At 36.8% G+C, this 20,590-nt stretch overlaps 1 protein-coding gene across 3 annotated transcripts in view; it reads right to left on the bottom strand.

Moving 5' to 3' along the window:
- The window catches only part of LOC5580206 (zinc finger C2HC domain-containing protein 1C), a 176,051-nt gene that overhangs the window by 62,897 nt on the left and 92,564 nt on the right, over positions 1 to 20,590 (bottom strand). Inside the window, exon 1 of one of the 3 annotated variants that reach the window (XM_021857708.1) lies at positions 7,304 to 7,588. The exons of the other annotated variants lie outside the window; for them this stretch is intronic. Coding sequence (XP_021713400.1) covers positions 7,304 to 7,471 — 168 coding nt within the window. The 5' untranslated portion in view covers positions 7,472 to 7,588. Of the gene's footprint in view, positions 1 to 7,303; positions 7,589 to 20,590 lie in introns of those variants that run through there. 3 annotated transcript variants of the gene reach the window in all.

Raw genomic sequence — 20,590 nt, 5'->3', positions numbered from 1 at the left:
TAAACGGCGACACTGCAAACAAAAAATAAACAAGGCGTACATGGCGGGCTTAATTGAAAGCAGAATGTAAACACGGCGCAAAAGTAATAGGCGACACTGAAAATAATATCGATTACAGGCTCATAACATTGGGCGATACTGGCATCTTTGAGTTCGTTTAAGGCGAAACCTTATAATATTTTTTAGTACGAAATAGCTAGGGAAATTGTAGGAGATGTGTGTGGTATTGATGAGGATTTTAAAACTTGGTTTATGAAATGTGTATTAAAGTGGAAAGGTTAAAGTTTGACTATATTTTCTCCAATTGGGATTAAAATTTGCACATGAGAATTTCATTGGTTATTTTCTCATTGTTATTGATTTGTCAGATAGGCCCTTATCGCGAATCCCTCTCGAAGTGGTCAGGCTCCTGATATATTTGCGAAACTAATGTTTCATGCTCACTGGCGTCACCTGGTTTCAAATTTAAAACCAACTAGCTCGATCATTGCCCTTGGGATCTTTAGCTTGAGCTTGAGCTTGATTGGCCGCCCGTGGTTGCTACTCCAGTATCGCCAGATCAGCTGCACTTACACAAGGAACCAATCAGATAACTGCTAGGGATTAACAGACACCCTCAATTGTGCCTGCCACGTAAGAATGCAGACCAATGAGGGGAAGGAGAAGGAATTGATGATGCATTCAACTGGCTCCCACGGTAGACCGTATATTCCACTGCGAGGGTGGGGTTATTTTTATGGCAGAGAGGCTTGCTGGTTTGGTTAGCAGACTGCCTAAATTCTTTTGTTCTCATGACTTTTACTGTGCGCCATGTGCTGGTGCTGTCTCGCTCTCTCTCACGGGCAACTTGGAAACAGGGCGCACAGTAAAAGTCAAACGTTTTCAAATAAATAGCATGCATAGGCTCATGTATCAGGCGTAAGGAAAGGGCTATAATGATGGAAGAATGGAAGGCGTAGGGAAACGGTTTATTCGCCATGACGGAGGCAATTACCACAGTTGACCCTATGCGTGAAGCTCCGATATTTTTACATGGCAAAGCATAGGAAGTCAATTTTCAAATGCTTCTAAAACTTTCAAAACAGAATTCAATTACATTCTGTTAAGTGTACGGGGTTAAATTAATGATAAGCTCTAGAATCCGCAAATATTGAGGAAAAAACATAAAAATCAAAATAATGTGTCTATAATGTAGCCCATCAACAGTGTATCAACATGTACTTAAAAGATTTTAAATAGCTATTGTAGTTCATTTTAAATAGGCATTTGAAATCTCACTCCCTATACCTTGCCGGGAAAAAAATTCGATGCTTCAGGCATAGAGTAAACTATTTCCAGATGGCAGCACCGTACCTTCGTTGGAGCGTATCGGGTTCTAGCAAATGCTATGAACTGTGATAGATCAACTGTGATGTAATAATAGTGGTAGATAGCAGAGTGGATTTAGATAAGAGTGGCGTCAATGTCAAAATTGGAACAGCGACGAACTGTAATTTCCATACAAACCCGTGTTCCAATCGAGCAGGAGACCTGTCAAAACTGAAACATGACGTCACTCTTGTTTACAGGCACTCTAGTAGATAGAAGCAAGTGAAAGATACAACTATAAAGTATGAGGAAAGAGACGGGCCTGGGATTGGACCCATGACCTTCTGCTTATGAAGCAGAAGCGGTAGCCATTAGACCACCAACCCCGTCATAGTTCGATCATTGCCCTTGGCTTATTAAACAACTTTGCCCGAAACACCATCTAAGCAATCTAAGCCATTCTAGGTGGTCAGGTTCCTGCAATATTTACAAAACATAAGTTTCACTCACTAGCGCCGCCTGGTGGTGGAATTCCGTATTTGAAAGACCACCACATGTTAGCCATTGATCTCCTAAACAACTATGTCGGAGATTATTTTTCTATATTTATTCTAGATCGCGACATCCGAAAGGTTAGACAGTAGGGCTTCTGAGATTTATATCTACAATCCAGATAGGATAGATTTGACCCGAAATTAACCCGACATCGGCCTAAAATCATTTTGATCACCGACCCGACACAGACCCAACTGTAACCCGATGTCAACTTGGACCCGACATCTGGTAGACATATCAAGTGAGAATCAGCCAATATGTCCCCTTTGGGAACTAATCGGCCCTCCACAGATCAGCGCACGACCGTCTAAGGCAGCGTCCATTAATTACGTAACACTAAAATTGGAAATTTTCGACCACCACCTCCCCCCCGTACGTAACGTTTTTTGTATGAAAAAGTTCAAATTTTGGTATGAGCCGTAACGCTTGAGCCTACTCCCCCCGCCCCCTAGAGCGTTATGTAATTTGTGGATGCCGCCTGAGGAGGAGGAGGTAAGGATGTCTGCGTCGGAAATAGTTGTAGGGGAAGACGGGGTAAGAGCGTCCGTCGGGGTAAGACGGATACCTCAAGTTTGGGATGAAAATGAAAATTGAAAATTTTTAAAACATTTATCAAAAACAAAGCTTAGGCATATTTAAGGCTTCCATAAGGGAAATTTTTGTAAAAACACAACAAATTACCCTTCTATGTATTAACAGAAATGTGATATATGCATCAGAAAGGTTCAATATGAATTGTTAATATTTAGCTTTGAAATAAGACCCTAATTGTAAAAATTGCGCAAGTGGGATGAAATTCACAACTGTTCATGGCGTAAGAACGCCTCTCCTATTTCATACCACATAAAATGTCTAAACCATTTTAAAAGTTGTAACTATACGTTGTACATCGTTATTCAAGTGAATAGGATCCTAAAACCTTGTTTCAATTTCAGTACCAAACGCTTGAATTAAGGCCAGAATCAAATGAATTTGAAATCAATTTTGTTTCAGATGCAAGCCAAATCAACATATGTATTCATAATCCATCCAAGCTTTAAGAATCAATTTATAGAAAAGAAAAATCAACAGCCGAGTTAAACAATGTCGAACATATAAAACATCATACTTTTTAGAATCATAGTAAATTGATGTATTTTTTCGTAAAATTGTGTACGGAAATTGTGATGGTCGCTCTTAACCCTAGGTGGCCGTAGTGATTTTTAATAACTTTTTCAAGTCTCAAAAAATTATTTCACAAATATAACACCTGTGATAATTAATGATTATATTAAATGCTTCATGCTGCGTCAAAAAAGGATTTATTTATTCTATATTCTGAAAAATAAGGGCTCATTGATAACTTTCATAACGCTAAAGGGGGTGAGTGGTTGTATGTTACGGCTCATACAAAATTTGTAGAATTCATACAAAAAGTTTTGCGAGGGGGTGTGTGGGTGGGTGTCAAATATGACCATTTTCGGCGTTATGAAATATGTGAATAAACCCAAATTAAATTACTTAGGTGACCTCCGCCTGCTTCGATTAACATCAGCTTTCTTATGTGCGTCGATAGCCTCAAAGGTAGAAACAGTGTCGGACATGTCGTAGACCAGAGTTTAATTCCCGTCTTAGTCAGATTTTTAAAAAGACAGATTTTTTAACTATTGTGATATTCTAAAAATAGAATAAAACTCCCAAAAATAAATAATTAAAAATGATTTATAAACACAAAGCGTATAATTTTGAAACAACCGTACCAATATCTGTTATAACTTGGTAACGGTCAGTGTGTAATGTGTTATAATTTTTAACACACTCTGTCACAAAAAATAACACTTATTGTTTTAGTTTTCTTTTGCTCTTCTGATCGGGTAGCTGCTCTAGCTGCTTTCCAGGAAGTTGTTAGGATTTTTAAGATCTTCTCGAAGAATGGCATAAAAGATGTTTGCTCAGCAGTTGCTGCAAAAATTGTTTCAAGCGATTTTTCCCGATAGTCTATTCTAACATTTATTCCTGAAGTTCTCCTGAGGAATCATTAAATGTTCCTTAAGATAGATACCTATTATTGCAGAAACATCCAGCATTCATAATAATATAAAAATTGCTTCGAAGGTTTTTTACTTCAAGATTTCTTCTTCCGTAAAGCAGTCTAGGAATTTATTCAAAAGTTTTTTTTCTGGTATTTTCCTTGTATTTTATCTTGAATTCCACAGATATTTATATCTACATTTGTTGCATCAATTTTATCAGGAATGAATTTAGCAATTTTACTAAGAGTTTATGTTATCCCAGCAAACCAGAGATCATATAAGGATGTTCATTTCAAATTGTATAAATGTACAATTTTCGTAGGAATTGGATATGATGCAAAACTTAATTGATTGAAATCGTTAATGAAGTCGTCAATTTCATCAGACTTGAATTTGAATCTTATAAAATTCCAACTTCGTCTGACCAAATATGTAACTTTAAACTGCCATTCTATTACGATTTCTTTTTCACTTGGTATGACTCTATTATAATAATCAATTACATATGAGTTCATCTGATGTAGATAACAAATCAGACAGGGCACATCACCAAACGCAACATAAACATAAAAAGTGGAATTCAAGAACAAATTGACTTACCGGTCAAAAGAACATCACTGTTGAACAGAAACACAATGTCATCACGTTGCATTGCAAGTAATTTCGTACGAAGTCTTTAACAAATTGCTGCACATTGTTTCAACTGCAAACGTTAATTCGATAAAACATGAAACCTTCCGTGTTGCACAGGCTCATTTGCAAAATGACAATTAAGTTCGATTACATTCAAACATTATGCTCTACAGTGTTTTATTTATATTTGCAAAAAAAAAACCAGTACTGCAACAAAAACTGTGCGGTATAATGGTAGCGTATCAGCCTAGTGATCTAAAGTTCGGGGGTTCGAGGCTTGTTTCGTGATATTTTATTTCTTTTTATTTTACTTGTTTGCAAAAATGAAGTCATATAAACTGCAATACACAATCATACATTAAAATATAATGGACGCCTAATCAAGTTGCCTGGAGTTGTATTGATCATGATAAATTCTCCAAAATGTATGTAAATGGCCTCCAGATTTGTGCGAATAGAGGGAATTCGTGCATTTTAAACAATCTGTTTTTACCGAATAAGTGTTCACTTTCTTCACTTGCAGTCTCAGTTATGTGAACATGTTTGTATTCTGGGATATTTTTTCCTATAAAAAGTTATAGAGAATACCTGAAAAAAATCGGGAAGGAAATACTTTACAGTATCAGTTTGTCCATAAACTACGTAACACAACTTTGACGGTCTTTGACCCACCTCCCCAATAATAAGATTTTTTGTATGAAAATAGAAAATAATTTGGATGGCGCGTAAGAAATCTCAAACCACTCCCCCTCCCTCCATAACTACTTACGTAATTAATGAAGCATTAGTCCAAATTTTGAAAAAAAAATCCTGAATCAATTAATTGTGCCTTTAAAATCAATACATATGATTCAACACCTTCTGCTTAGAAGAGTCTAGATTCCTTGAGTAACATATAAAAGCATACGGGGATAAATGAATCTATGACAAAAGGTCGAAAGACAAAAGGTCGAAGGGACAAAAGTTCGAAAGACAAAAGGTCGAAAGGACAAAAGGTCGAAGAACAAAAAAGAAGGGACAAAAGGTCGAAAATCTTTTTTCAAAGAAGGAAAAATTTCCCACCATGCAAATCGTTTTCGACCTTTTGTCCTTTCGACTTTTTGTCTTTCGACCTTTTGTCCTTTCGACCTTTTGTCTTTCGACCTTTTGTCCATAAACCGGGATAAATATCGACAGAAATTCCGAAAAATTACTGAGGTATTCCTGATTAGTAGGATTAGTAGAAGAAATCCTACGAAAAACTCTCTGCTAGGTGCATACATTATAATGGGATGAAACGCTGGAGGAATTTCTTCAGCAGATTTCCAAATATTGTAGTAACTATGAGTTATGCTGCCCATACTCGCATAACAGTCCCATCTGAATTTTAATCACTTTTGAGTTAGCTACATGAATAGTCTTTATTTATAGTCTACTTTTCAAAATATTTCTTAAATTTGTGTATTTGTATGAACGAAATGCGAAAAAAATACCAAACCATGTGCGTCCCATATTGAAAGTACCCGCATAACAGTCCCATCCATTGATTACGATGAAATTGCAGCAAACTCATTCCTAATATAATTTCTGTAATTTTCTACAGTGGTATTAATTTCTTGAGAAGAAAAAAAATATACAAATTACAGTGGTTTGCTTAATTTTTATTCATAAAAATTGCATATTCATACTTGACATAGAAGTTTTCTCAGAATGCCTTCTCTTGCAAAAACCTTTTGAAGCCTTCTAACAGTAATAAAAATTATGGCCTTCCTGAGTTAATGCTTTCTCTGTTCCTTAGATAAATCTCCGGTAGTCTCATCTTTCATTGGCAGAGAGGAGGAGAAAGGCTTTTTAGGCCAGCGCAGAACTGCACACTTCGCCGTGGACAAGGTTTTCATGGTAAAACTGAGTATTGGTACCATGTAATGCCTAGATATGAGAAGGTTCCGATCAAACAGCCAGATTATCCAAATGAATGGACCCGCTATCAGCTAGCAGACCAAACATTGCTTGAATGTTTACCTTGGTGTATTTCAGATCCATCACCGGTATCCAAATGTTATGCTGCAGGTGGTTGCATTAAACTTTTAACTTTTGCCGGTGCAACATTATCATATCCAATAAAATCTACATCACTATCACTATTATCACCATATTATTCCATAACATTGAGGGGAATTACTGCATGTAAAAGATGTCAATACTAACAATTGCAATAGGAAATGTGCTTTGAAATCTTGCTTGGAATCCATCGAAAACATGAAAATAAATGTGTCAAAGTGCACGTTAACAAAGTAAGCGAGTCCCAAGTAATGGGACTGGTATGCGGGTATATTTGCGTTTGAAGAGAAAAATACTTGGATAACAAGTCCCATCTGCTAGTGTCATGAATTTTGACATGAAAAACTACCGCTTTAATTTTTTTAATAGTTAAAGATTTGTATATACTTCCATCACAACGTGATCAGTAACGCCACCAGGATTCACTACTACCAACAGCGGCGAAACGAAAAATTTCACAACTATGTTTAGACGCGTTTTTCTCGACATGATGATTTTCCTAATGGGACTGTATTGCGAGTATGGGCAGTATGGGCAGTAGAGTTGTAGATCTGTTCTCATCGAAGTTCTTATAATTTATAACAACTGTTGGTTAGACCCTTAAGAGGCAGAATACTGTTATATGATCATTCATGACATTCATGACTATACTCAATAGAGTTCTTACTTAGATAACCTCCAACGGTCGTTGGACTCAAAACATAAAAGAATGTAACTATTTTGATTTGAGATAACAACCAGATAGTTCAACTTACATCCGCAAAATTCCCCCCGAGGGGTCCAACTCGTCCCAGTGCTTCCAGCAGACTTCTTCCGGTCCAAGAATCGTCCAAGCTGATACTAACAGCACCGTTGACCACCGTTCCCCGACTGAGCAAGGACGATGCACTATCACTGACACCGACGATGCTATTGCTCTTCATAGGACCTTGGGGCTAGTGCATGCAAAATCGATCGACACGTCACGTGAATCACACACAACCAATACAGGCATCGGCGATCCGAATGCGACACCACCATCACACGACCACGACTGTCACGTACCGAGGATACCGGCGGACTGTCTCTTCGTCTCGCGTCCGATTGACCATCAGCGGTGATCCGTGATTATCACTGCACTACAGGCTGAGCGCAGTTCAATGATTGTCAAATTACCAGGCGTGTGTATCGTCTCGTCACTCACATGCGAACTTGTGTCCCCCTAAGTTGGCTTTGTGTGTCGTGATGGAAACATTTGCATACATCCAGGGGTAGTGGAAAGGGGATTGGACACTACATGGCGAGATTATCAGAAGGGGGTTTTTGGGTTCGTACGGAAATTGTGTTGCCTTTGTCAGTCAACATTGATGGGGTGTTTAATGATTTGATAAGGTTGTGAGGAGTGAATGGAATATGGAGGTCTTGTTTGTACTAGCGTCCATCAATGGCTGCAGCGTTGCCAATTGACAGAGTTTCTTCTAAGGGTGAAATGGTTAATGTTGATAATTGCATCGAAATGAGCAACCAGCTCGATGATTTTGACAAATTTTCCGAGCTTCAAATCAACGCAGCGTCTAGCCCAGGCTCTTTGATTCAAGTGATGAAGCAAAAAGTGCCGCCTATCGTGGTCAGTTGTTCCGAATTTGGGGGATTTAGGCAGGAGATCTTGAACTTCATTAGGGGAATCAAGTTTTCCTTCCAAATCGCAAAGCAAAGAAAGGAGACTGTTGCGTTTTGCCGGAAACTCTTAAAGATCGCGAACTTCTTCTCAAACATTTTGATGAGAAGAAGCACAATTTATGTTTACTTATGATGAAAAAACTGAACGTTTGTTCAAAGTCGTCTTGAAAGGTCTCTCAAGTGACTATAAGTCACCTGAAGAGATAAAAAAATGGAATAAATGATTTACTTGGATTTTCCCCAGTCCAAGTAATAATTATGAAAAAGAGAACCCAATCTGGCATTGTTCGGAAAGGGCTTTCTCAAGAATATTATTTAGTTCAAGAGATCTAAATAATATTAAAGTTTTAGAAAAAGCAAGACTTATGTTCGATGTCCGTGTGACATGGGAACAATTCCAGAAACCTGGAGGAAATTACCAGAGCCCCACTCAGTGCTGTCGGTGCCAAAAGTGGGGTCATGGTACAAAAAATTGTCGCATGGATGATAAATTCATGATTTGCGGAGGTTCTTCTCACGCTAAGGACGTCTGTCCAGTGAAGGAAGATACCACCATGTTTATATGCTCGAATTGCGGGGGCAATCATAAGTCAATTTTTTGGGCTTGCCCTTCCTGTAGGAGAGTCGTCAAGTCTCGTGCCAGACAGATGAAAGATAATATCCGTTACGATAACGGTATTTTCCGGAATTTTCCTGGTAGAGTATCGAACAATACTCATTTTTCAGTTAACGATCGCTTGATTAGGAATCATACTCATCAGGAAGATCATAATTATGCTCATTCACAAATTTATTTTAATCCGTCGGGTAGCCGTTCGAATCTTTTAATTTCGAATTTATCTACTCAGGGTAAACCCTTTGCCGATATTGTAGCAGGTAATTTGAACTCCTCTCCTATCCTTACTATGAGTACCCATTCTACTTGTTTCAAATCAAATGAAAAAAAAAACCCTACCGCCACAGGTAACTCCTACTCCACTTCCTCGTCTACCGAAAATTCTAATGGAAAATCATTAGATGTACCTACTTCAAGTGTCTGCCTCTGATTTTAATTTTCTAACTGAACAGTTGAATCTAATGATTGATGCAATGATCAAAGCCACCACTATGACTGAAGCAGTCCAAGTTGGTGTAAAATTTACTAATCAAATTGTTATTGGATTACGTTTTTTTAATGGATCCAATAAATAATAATTTAAATATTTTAAATTAGAATGCGTGCATTGAATGGAAAAGAGCTGTTCAATTTTCTTACAGCTAATAATGTGCATATAGCAGTTATTACCGAAACATACTTAAAACCTGGATCCTTACATTTTTGTTTATCGTAATGATCGAATTGGTGGGGCATGTGTGGGAGTTACGATTATCATTCATAGGCGTATGAAACAACAACTTTTTTCGTCATTTGAAACCAAAATTTTTGAAGCTTTGGGTGTTTCTGTTAAAACACAGTTTGGTAAATATACTTTCATAGCTGCCAATTTGCCTTTTCAATGCACTGGGCAGCAAGTTGATTAGCTTCAAAAATAACTTGCGGAAATTGACTCGCAATAACTCATATTTTTTGTCATTAGTGACTTTAATGCCAAACATCGGTCATGGAATAATTCTCAAAGTAACTCCAACGGCAGAATTTTATTTGATGAGTGCTCTTCAGGATATTTCTCAATTCAATACCCTGATAGTCCTACATGTCTTTCCTCTTTTAGAAATCCATCTACGATTGAATTGGTCTTAACCGACTCTAGTCATCTTTGTACTAATGCTGATTTTGATTCTGACCATGTCCCTGTTACATTTCAAATATCCCATGAAGCGATTCTCAATCCAATCAGTTTTTTATTATTTTCGAGCCGACTGGAATATATATGAAACATATATTGACTCTAATCTTGATGTTAACGATGATCCGTCTTAAAAACGTGAGGAGAAGGCATTTACAACGCACTCGCGATCCTGCTATGAAAATTATATGGCAGGTTTGCAGAAAGAAATCAAGAAACATTTTGCTCAATTAAGAAACAAAAATTTTGAAAGTAAAATTTCTCAATTGGACCCTGGCTCTAAGCCCTTTTGGAAATTATCTAAAATTTTGGAAAAAAAAACCTCAGAAGCCAATACCGGCATAGAAAGTGGAAAATAAATTATTACTAACTAATTGCGAAAAAGCTCAAAAACTTGCTAAGCAGTTTGAAAGCGCGCACAATTTTAATTTAGGATTTACTAGTCCAATTGAAAATCAAGTTACTCAGGACTTCGAAAATATTCTCAATCAAGAGAACGTTTTCAAAAATGCCTGTTAGACTGATATGGAAATGGAAAAATCCTAAGGTTGTTCCAATTTTAAAATCAGACAAAAATCCTGCTGAAGCTTCTAGCTATCGTCCAATCAGTTTGCTTTCCTCCATCAGTAAATTTTTTGAAAAGGTTATTTTGAACAGAATGATGGCCCACATGAACGAAAATTAAATTTTTGCCAATGAACAGTACGGATTCCGCCATGGACATTTGACTACTCATCAACTTTTACGTGTAACAAATCTGAAGGCTTTTCTACTGGTCTTGCTCTTCTAGACATAGAAAAAGCATTCGAAAATGTTTAGCATGAAAGCTTTCTTGTAAAAGTAAAAAAAAAATAATAATTACCAAATACATATTGCTAGACTAATCCAAAGTTATCTGTCAAATCGTACACTTCAGGTTAATTATCAGAACTCCAAGTCTGAAAGACTTCCTGTAAGAGATGGTGTTCCTCAAGGCAGCATTTTGGGACCAATACTATACAATATTTTCACATGTGACTTACCTGAATTACCTCAGGGATGTCAAAATCTTTGTTTGCGAATGACACAGGCCGCAGGACGAAATGTGCAAAAACGTTTGAATATTCTTACTTCATAGTTCTAATGGCTTATATTATTGTTGGAAATCACGAGCATCTGGTATCACTGGTGGTATATCTTTGTGACCTTCGTCCAGTAGTGGACGCGACATGGACAAACATTCTTCCTCCTCCGCAACTAACACCCCATCGATCGGAAGGAGGAGCATGTAGGGCACGACTAGGACTGTGGACAACAAACACCCTCAGCGAAACGTTCGGAGTTTGAATGACAGAAATTGGATGAATGATGTATGAGTTGACTGGCAACGGTGGCATAAGGGTGGTTGAAATTGCGGAAAGGTTCGGGAATTTATTTTTCCATATCATTCTTATAACCCGCATGTTGAAAATAGAGTTTGGTCAAATTTTCATCCATTAGATTAGATATTATTTATTATTATTATTGTCTTTATTAAAGAGACTTTTTTTTATTGACTTTATTTGTGTGAATTTTAACTCAAAGTATTAAAGAGACTTTCAGCCCTTGGCTGGTTAAAAGATTAGATATTAGAGAAGATTAGAGGAGATTGTAAAAAGTTTTGTAGAAATTTATAGAAGCCTAAAAAACAATCCAATTTGTCATCTTATCGGATTGAATTGCTGTATTCAGTAACTTCCTATATTATGGTTAGAAGGATAAGATTCCATATTAAGATAATACACTTTTACTTACATTCAGTAATATTGTTTTACGAACATTTTTCAAAATTTCTCAATAGTAATCTCCATAGAAACCTACATCGTCTTTAGACCAGCTTTAAATCGTCACCGAATATGCTAAAATTTCCACAGAACGCTACAGGCACTTTTTGGAAGGATTGTAAAGAAAATATGGTAGATTATTTTGAAATTTGAAGCACCCTAGATGGTGTTTTCCGAGCAATTCAGTGGCAACTGGTGTCGGTGCTGTTCATTGTTTCTAATTGCATGAAGTGACATGTCGTGCCGGGAGCCGTATTTTGCATTAACATTATCAAACTAAAGGATGTTAATGGTGGAGATGCAATGGAGGCGCGGCGGATGTTCAGTGCTCCAAGAATAATTAGCTAATGGGCGAGATTTTGCGGCGGTAGGCCAGCTGCTAAAATTTGCATCATAATTGCTCATAAATCATCTGCTGTGGTGTTGCTGACAGTCAATGATGAGATGGGAAGTTAATGATGGGTCTTTTTTCTGGGAATGTTGCTAGGAATAGAAAGTGTTATTTACTTACAATGTTAGGCTGAAAATGGAGTGGAGTTTACCTGGAAAAGAAGAGAAGAAAACGTAAATATTTCAAACAATATTAGGAATTGAAAGAGATTTAAAATAATGAATATTTTGTCCACTTTGTGAATGTCATAAAAATATGACGTAGAAGTAATAAATGTTCACTCCAGTATGGGATTATTCTAAACGTCTGCAGAAAATATAACTCAAGCTGCCCTTCTTCTATTTCCTTTTTTTCCCAAGTAACCCAAGTAACCATAAGTACTAAACATAAGCCTTTAATCAACATCATATATGCATACAGAAATTATAATAGCACCACAAATGCAGACACGCCTACTAACAGTACTGCCACTGCATAGAAGCCCCATTACTGCATCATTAATGTTTCTAAAACTGATGCATACAGGCATTAAATAAGCACTATATTGGTTCTATACTCGCATAGGGAAAGTGTACCAGTTATGGTCATAGTGGTTCCCTATTTGACCATATGTGAAATTTTGATAACTTTCGCATTTTTAATATTTTTGAATGTTTTAACATCAAGGTTTCGCTTATCATGAGAATTGCTGTGAAAATGGTCGTATAATGAGGTCAGAGTGAACATAGATAAATCAAATGCCCTTAAATCACATAATTGCAGCATAGCTGACGGAGTAGTAAAAAACATCATCCACCCAGATGAGGTAACACACATACCTTAACTCCCCTGAACCGAATCACGGAAGCAAATTGTTTGCAGCATCCTTCCTTCGATTATTTGAATGGCACCGACGAAGGATGTGTTGTTACACAACACTGCAATGAATATGTATGCTCATCTACCTTACCACCTTACCACCCACCCAACCCGAGAGAGAGGTTCGCAAGTAAAAAGGCTATCAGTCCCAGCCAAAGCGCAGCAGAGGAGCAATCAAGACAAACAGAATATGTGGGGCAAACGGTAAGACATGTTTCGTAATCTTTCCGCTTGGTGGCGCATCTGTTGCTGCCATAAGGGGTACCTACATGGAAAACAATCATTCTTTGATGGTCGTCTGTTACCTTGCACGGATAAAAAGGTGTATACATTTTCTTAGTAACCGTAAGTACTAATAATAAGCCCTAAATCAGCATCATTGATGCATACAGGCATTATAGTAGCACTACAAATGCAGAAACGCTCAATAACAGCACTTTCATCGCATGGAAACTCTGTTACTGCATCATTAATGCTTCTATGTCCGATGCTATAAAAGCACTATATTGGCTCTATATTCGCATATAGGGCATGTTTCAATGCTATCAAGTGTTTTGACAACAGGATTGTTGAAACATTAAGAGATCTTATTGCAGCAAAGGCAATGTGAAATTTGTGTTGACCTTATGTCAAAATATTGTAGTTTTAACAATAGTTTTCTCTGCGTGTAGCCTGGCGTAAGTTGCATGTGGAGCAATGCTTGCCATTGTCGTTGGCGTAAACAATTGTTTTGCCCTATTTTTCCTGGTACTTGATGGTCTGGAGGATAAGTTTGGAAAGGGGAGGGGTACGGGGTCGCCGAAGGTTAGGGAATGAAATATGTTTATTTGACAACACGAATTGCTTCGTCGGAGAAACTGCAAGCAGCACTCATCCTGCTGAAGAGGGCAATCAGGAGAATTCAAGTCCGTTGTGGATAATGTTTTATTTATATCCATATGGATGATAAATCTGCTCTGCTGAGCAATGGAGATGTAATTAGTTTGTCAGTTGGACAACCTAATTCGGAATTCTGTTTTCGATATGCTGTAGACTGGATTGAGCGTCCAAATGGGGGTCAACATTTACTTGGAATCCATGGTTTCGTGGATTAACTTATCTGTAGAAGACATCGTCTATGTGAACGATTCTTATACAAATAATGCAGAAACAACACCACCGAACAGTGGCGTACCCAGATTTTTTTGCTAGCATGAGCCCTAGATACTTAACTTCATCTGACCAATTTATTGAAACTCCTCTCATCGTGACAACATGTCTACTTGAAGTTTTCAAAGAGCATTAGGTTTATACGGGAACATTATTAGTTGAGTTTTGGAAGCATTCGGAAAAATCTTACATTTTTGCAGGTATGAAGAAAAAATATCCAAACTTTTTTGCAATCTACTACAGATAACACGCAGGCTTCGTCCTTTGGCGGGGAGGGCTGTGTCATTCGCAAACAACGATGTTTGACAACCCTGATGTATTGCTGTTTGCGTTTGACGTGCAAATCGTGGACAAATGCGTTCCAAACGCGGTAACACAAACTAATCAAAGTACACCTAGCAACCATGATCCATATCATCGCCAACCTAGCAAAGAAAAGCTAACTTTGACTTCGCTTTCCTTATGAAAAATCTTAGCGCGTTTGGTGTTCCCGCATTTGATATTTACATTTCAAACGCACACAGCAATAACTTAGGTGAGTCAGATGTGAAAATATTGTAGAATACTGACTCTTTAATGCTGCCTTGAGAAACGCCTGCTCTTACGGGAAGTCTTCAGACTCGGAGTTCTGATAATTAACCTGTACACTTCAGGATTTGACAGATAACTTTGAATTATTCTAACAATGTACAAATGCCAAACACTGTCGTATACCTTTTCTGTGTCTAGTTGAGCAAGACCTGTGGAATAGCCTTCAGATTTGTTGGACCGAATCACATTTGTTACACGTAAATGATGATGAGTGGTTGAATGTCCATGTCGGAATCCGAACGGTTCATTGGCGAAAATTGGATTTGGACCATCATTCTGTTCAAAATGCCCTTTTCAAAAAGTTAACTGATCGGACGACAGCTAGAAGCGTCTGCAGAATTTTTGTCTGGTTTTTAAATTAGTACAACCTTGGCCTTTTTCATTTGTCAGGAAAATATGGCAACTGTAATCGTTAAATATATCAACTGAGAATGATGAACTGCTCTCTGAAATGTTTTTGATAAGAATGTAAAAAACTCCATCATCGCAAGGGGCTTTCATATTTTTGATAATAATCCTCCCTTTTTCCAAATCAGTCCTCAAGGAATTTTCCAAAACGTTTTCTTGATTAAGAATATTTTTAAGATCACGAGTAACTTGATTTTCGATTGGACTAGTGAGTCCTAAATTAAAATTGTGCGCGCTTTCAAACTGCATGAGTTGTTCAGCTTTTTTGCAATTAGTTAGTACTAATTTGTTTTCCTCTTTCTATGCCGGAGTTGGCTCCTGAGCATTGGCGTAGCTAGGATTTTTGTTTCTGAAGGGGCCTAGCAAATTATTGATTCACAGAAGTAGTTTCGATCGCAATAATCCCAATTTTCAAAAAAAATGTGGTTTGCATGGATTTGTTTGTGATTTTGTCTCATATTGCTGCACATCATTCGATTGATATTCGTAATTTTAAATATTTACTTCAAAGAATATTAATTCTGTGTCTAATCCAGTAAAAAGTCTATCAATTTCCTTAAAATAACTCACGAGCAATATCTCTTGTGACTTTTCGTCGATTTTTTTTATAGGTTTTCAACCATATGCTTTAACAGATTCTTGTCCGAATTCCCTCGGGGATTTGATCACCAATTATTTCCATACTTTTTCAATGTTTTCTTCAAGAGCTCCTTCGTCAGTTTTAAGTTGGTAGTCCCGTGGAAAATCCCGGATTAAGTAGTTATTATTCAGACACTTTTATTTGTAATTCATTAGAGAGGTTTCAATTATCCGGTAGTCATTAGCTTCTAGAGAAAAGATTATAAATAATCACACACAGGGTGCAGAGCTACCTGGACACTTCCATGATTCCCTTTGGCATGGGTTTTTTTTTCTCGGCCGAATGGTTTGAAACATTGCCATAAAAAGCACTTTTACTCATATTGTTAATAAAAGGTAAGTAGCTTTAAAAAAAAAACACCGAAGTTAATTAAAAGTGCCAAGAATAGGATTCGGCCTATGTAGGTTCCACCCGATTCAACATTTAGTTGTTTCTCCTTCCTCGCATGACGCTTTATAAGCAACTTTGTACAATAGTAGTTTACGGAAAAAGTTGCAGAATGATGATTTTTACAGCACGAATCGTAAATTTATCCTACGAGGCTCGCCGACGCGTATAATTACAACGAGTGCTGTAAAAATCGAGTTCTACAACGAGTTACGTACAACATTTTTTGAAATTTCGTAGAAGATCTCTTGAGGGTATCAAAAATAATATCAGAATGCATTCACCATTGTTTTACAATTTCTGAAAAATTGTTGTGTTATGATTCATTACACAACTCAAAACAGTTGCGTAATGAGAAAGCGTTGCGTAATAAATACAGCATTGGTTTCAGTTGCTTGATGACTATTTCCGCACTGTATTCTTCAGTGCATGAAAGTTGGCCGTTTCATGACAGATTGACGTTATGAAAAACAGCCTATTACGATGAGAAATTGCGAAAAAAACCTTTCTTCATTTTCCAAAAAGCAACATGGAAAAAAAAGTCTAGGGTTTCTTTGAAAGAGTAGGATTTTTATACGTATTGTTCAAGATTTCGGAAAGTCCGTCAGAAATACCTCAACCAATCTTCAAAGTACAGTCGCCTCTCCACATCTCGATATCGAAGGGACCATCGAGATAGGTAGAGATCGAGACAAAGAACAAATTATTAATGAATACTAGATTGAAAAACACTCCGTTCCCAAAATAATAAACAATCAGACGTCATTGCACGTTCCTAATTTGTTTTGAACCCCAAAAATTGCGTCTAGTAACCCCTGATATTGGTCATATCGACATACAGAGAGAAAATTGGGAATGAAAAATTAACAGAAACACATCGAGATATGGAGAAGGAGGAGATAAGGAGGATGTTGAGATGTGGAGAGAGACATTGTATGCAGAATGAAGGGACCTGAGAAATCATCGACACAGGGAGAGATATCGAGATTTAATACATCGAGATGTGGAGAGCCGACTGTAATGCAAAATTTGTTTCTCCAAGCTTTAAATTCGGTAAAATCTTACATTACGAATTTTACCATAAGACATCTCTGGCATGTTCCGAAACAATACCGCCAATAACTTTGACAACATTTTCTTATATATTAGATACAAAATAGCTCCAGTAAGAATTCCATCCGTTTAAACGTGAATGATTGTCCTTTATAAAAGACGAATAAAAAAAAAACAAGATTTATGGTAGAAAATCCTACAAAAACCACCCCAGCTTTTCTGTGAGGTCCATCGTTAGGAATTTCTTCAAAAGTTTCAGAAATTCTACGGTGAATGTTTGAATTGTCCGACAAGAATTTAGTTTATTTTTTTTAAATTCAATTTAAGCTGAAATTATCCTAACTTTTTTAGAAGTTCATCCAAAACTTTATAAATCTGATATTGAGTGAATTATAGAGTAATTTTTGGAAGAAATCCGTATTCGTAAATATTGAGGTATTCCAGGAGTAGTTTTTCAAATAAATAGGGAGAGTTCACATTATTAATCATATTTTTATGTATAATTTATGGAAGAATCTTAGAATTAATATTTGTAATAATATGGAGTTATTTTTCAAACCTGAAAGAATACTTGATTAATTTTTATTTCGAGAAGTTTGAGAATGAATTGTTAAATTTAGAGTGTCCATTTCCTGGACATTTTGCTCGTCCCGGGATTCGGGACAAAAATCTAAGCTTATCCCGGGAAATCCCGGGATTTCTAAAGTTTTCAATAAAACTAGTATTTTAATTCAAATAAAAGTTGAAATTCAACACTACAATGTTTTTCCAATGAAAGAAAAAGATAATGCAACTTTCCAAGATAACATGTTCATAATAACAAGTCACATTTCAAGTATGAGTTCTTATTCTGATGAAATAACTTAACAAAAAGTTTACGGGTTTGCTGGGGATTTTTGAAATTATCTATATCACTTATTAATGAAAGTATGGTAAACATTAAGTCATAATATGAAAGCAATTTGCTTCAAACATTTGAAAAGTCATCAAAACTGTTATAAAGAAACGATTAAAGATCATTGCAGGTATTGTAGAAGATCATGCAAAAAGTTAATTACCCTAAATTATTGACTAAAGTTTAGGTGTACTTTCAAATTTGCTTTATCAGCCTTGGATTAAAAAATCGGCAAATGTTGAAGAGAAAAGCATTGAAACTTTACAACTAGACAAATAAAAAATATGTGTTTCTTACTGGGTAAATTGGTCTTTTCATGAAAATAATTAATCGTTCATTTTCTTCTTCATATTTTATCAAATGAGGTTTGATAGTGCGGAAAATTTCGGGAAACCCGGGATTCCCGGGATGTCAGAACTCAAATTCCGGGAAACGGGAAATCCCAAAATGTGTCAAATCCCGGGATGTTTTGTCCCAGTATGTCTCGGGATGGACACTCTAGTTAGATCCCTTAGTAAATCTGTTTATTTTTTTTCTAAATCCCCAGGAAAATCACTAACGCTAATTAAAGTGAAAAATATATGGTAAATACTTGGATGGGTTTCCACTAGAAACTTTATAAGAATGTTTGAATTTTTGAAGCTTTTATTTTAAATTTTTGAAGCTTTTTATTATGAAGGTAAATCTAAAGAAACACTGAGAGAATATGCTGTGAAAAAATCTAAATCTGTGAATAACTTCTCTGATAAATCGCTAAGAACATTTTTTCAATAGAATCTTGTTTAATTGTTTATGAATATCTTGAGCAATATTAGGAGAAAGCCTTAGAGTAAACATGAGATTTTTTTTGCAGAAAGTCCTGATTAATTTTTGCCTGTGATTTTTTCAAGCAATCCTTAAAGAATTTCTGAGTGATTTGCTGCAAAATTTGTTGAAAGAATCTGAAGAGAAACTTTTCTGTTTAGATCAGAAAAAAATCTGTTAAGATCAGAAAGCCAAAGCAACTTCAGTAAAAAATCTGTAGAATAATGACTACTAATCCCAGGTATGATTTTCTGAGGGAATCCCAGGACAAACTCAGTGAAAACTGGTAAAGTAGTTCTTGATGAATGCTTGGAATAGTACGGAAATAAATCATGAAGAAATCTACGAATCCTGAAAAATTCGTCGAAGAATTGAAAAGGGATTTTACTCTTGAGTTTTTTGGAAGAATTATTGATGGGATTTTTTACTGGATTGGACAAATAATGAATATTTTCCGTAGTGAAAATTGAAAATTACAAGTTTCACTGATGTACAGCGATATGAGACAAAATCACAAACTAATAAAATCAATACAAAACTATACAAACCACGCAAAACCTATGTAAACTACGCAAAATCGTGATTATAGGATAGAAAATAACTGGGATATTGCCATTCGAATTGAAAAGATTCCCGTCGGAAGAAAATTAGCTTGTGAAAAAGCATGACTAACATTTACATGAAGCTTATGATTATTAGGCAACTGAAAAATTAGAATTGTTGGAGTTTCTGACTGGGGAATTCCGGCTACGGAAAACGTTGCCGTTCATCTGCCGGGTACGAGCCTCAACAATTCGTTTGTGTGAAGGGCAATGCCAAATGCACATGCACACTTTTTGGTATCTTCCTTCACAAAAAAAAAAAAAAAAACATAAGTATGGATTTTTCTAAAGCTTCGATATTATTTAGATCAGTTTTGTAAAAAAGTGATCCAAATAATATTCTTGAGAAAACCGTTACTGACGAATGCCAGATTAGATTCTCTTTTTCATAATGATTACTTGGACTGGGGAAATTCTTTATTCTATTTTTGAACTCTTCAAGTGACTTATAGTCACTCGGGGGGTTGGTGGTCTGATGGCTACCGCTTCTGCTTCATATGCAGAAGGTCATGGGTTCAATCCCAGGCCCGTCCCTTTCCTCGTACTTTGTAGTTGTATATCTCTCACTTGCTTCTATCTTCCATTCTAAATATACCACACTCAAACTATTCTTTCATAGCAAACGCTAGAACCAGAGACGGACAAGAAACCGTTTCCCTAACGCTTCCTACTTCCACGCGCACGCCTTTCTTACGCCTGATACATAGGCAGTCTGCTAACCACAACAGCAAACCTCTCTGCCATGCCTTTCCCCCAATCCATACACTCCCGCATGAACTGACGTGGATGCAGTGGAATATACGGTCTACGTGGGAGTTAGTTCAATGCATCATCAATTCCTCCCCCTTCCCCTCATTGGTCTGCATTCTGACGTGGCAGGTGCCATTGTTGCCTAAAAATAGAAGATCACCAGCACTTATACACTGAGGATGCCTGTTAGTCCCAAGCAGTCATTCGGTTGGTTCCTTGTGTAAGTGCAGCTGATCTGGCGATCTGGAGTGCATCCACGGGCGGCC

This window comes from Aedes aegypti, chromosome 1 (genome assembly GCF_002204515.2).
Source record: "Aedes aegypti strain LVP_AGWG chromosome 1, AaegL5.0 Primary Assembly, whole genome shotgun sequence".
Classification (NCBI taxonomy): domain Eukaryota; kingdom Metazoa; phylum Arthropoda; class Insecta; order Diptera; family Culicidae; genus Aedes; species Aedes aegypti.
This window is presented reverse-complemented; position numbering and strand designations above follow the sequence as displayed.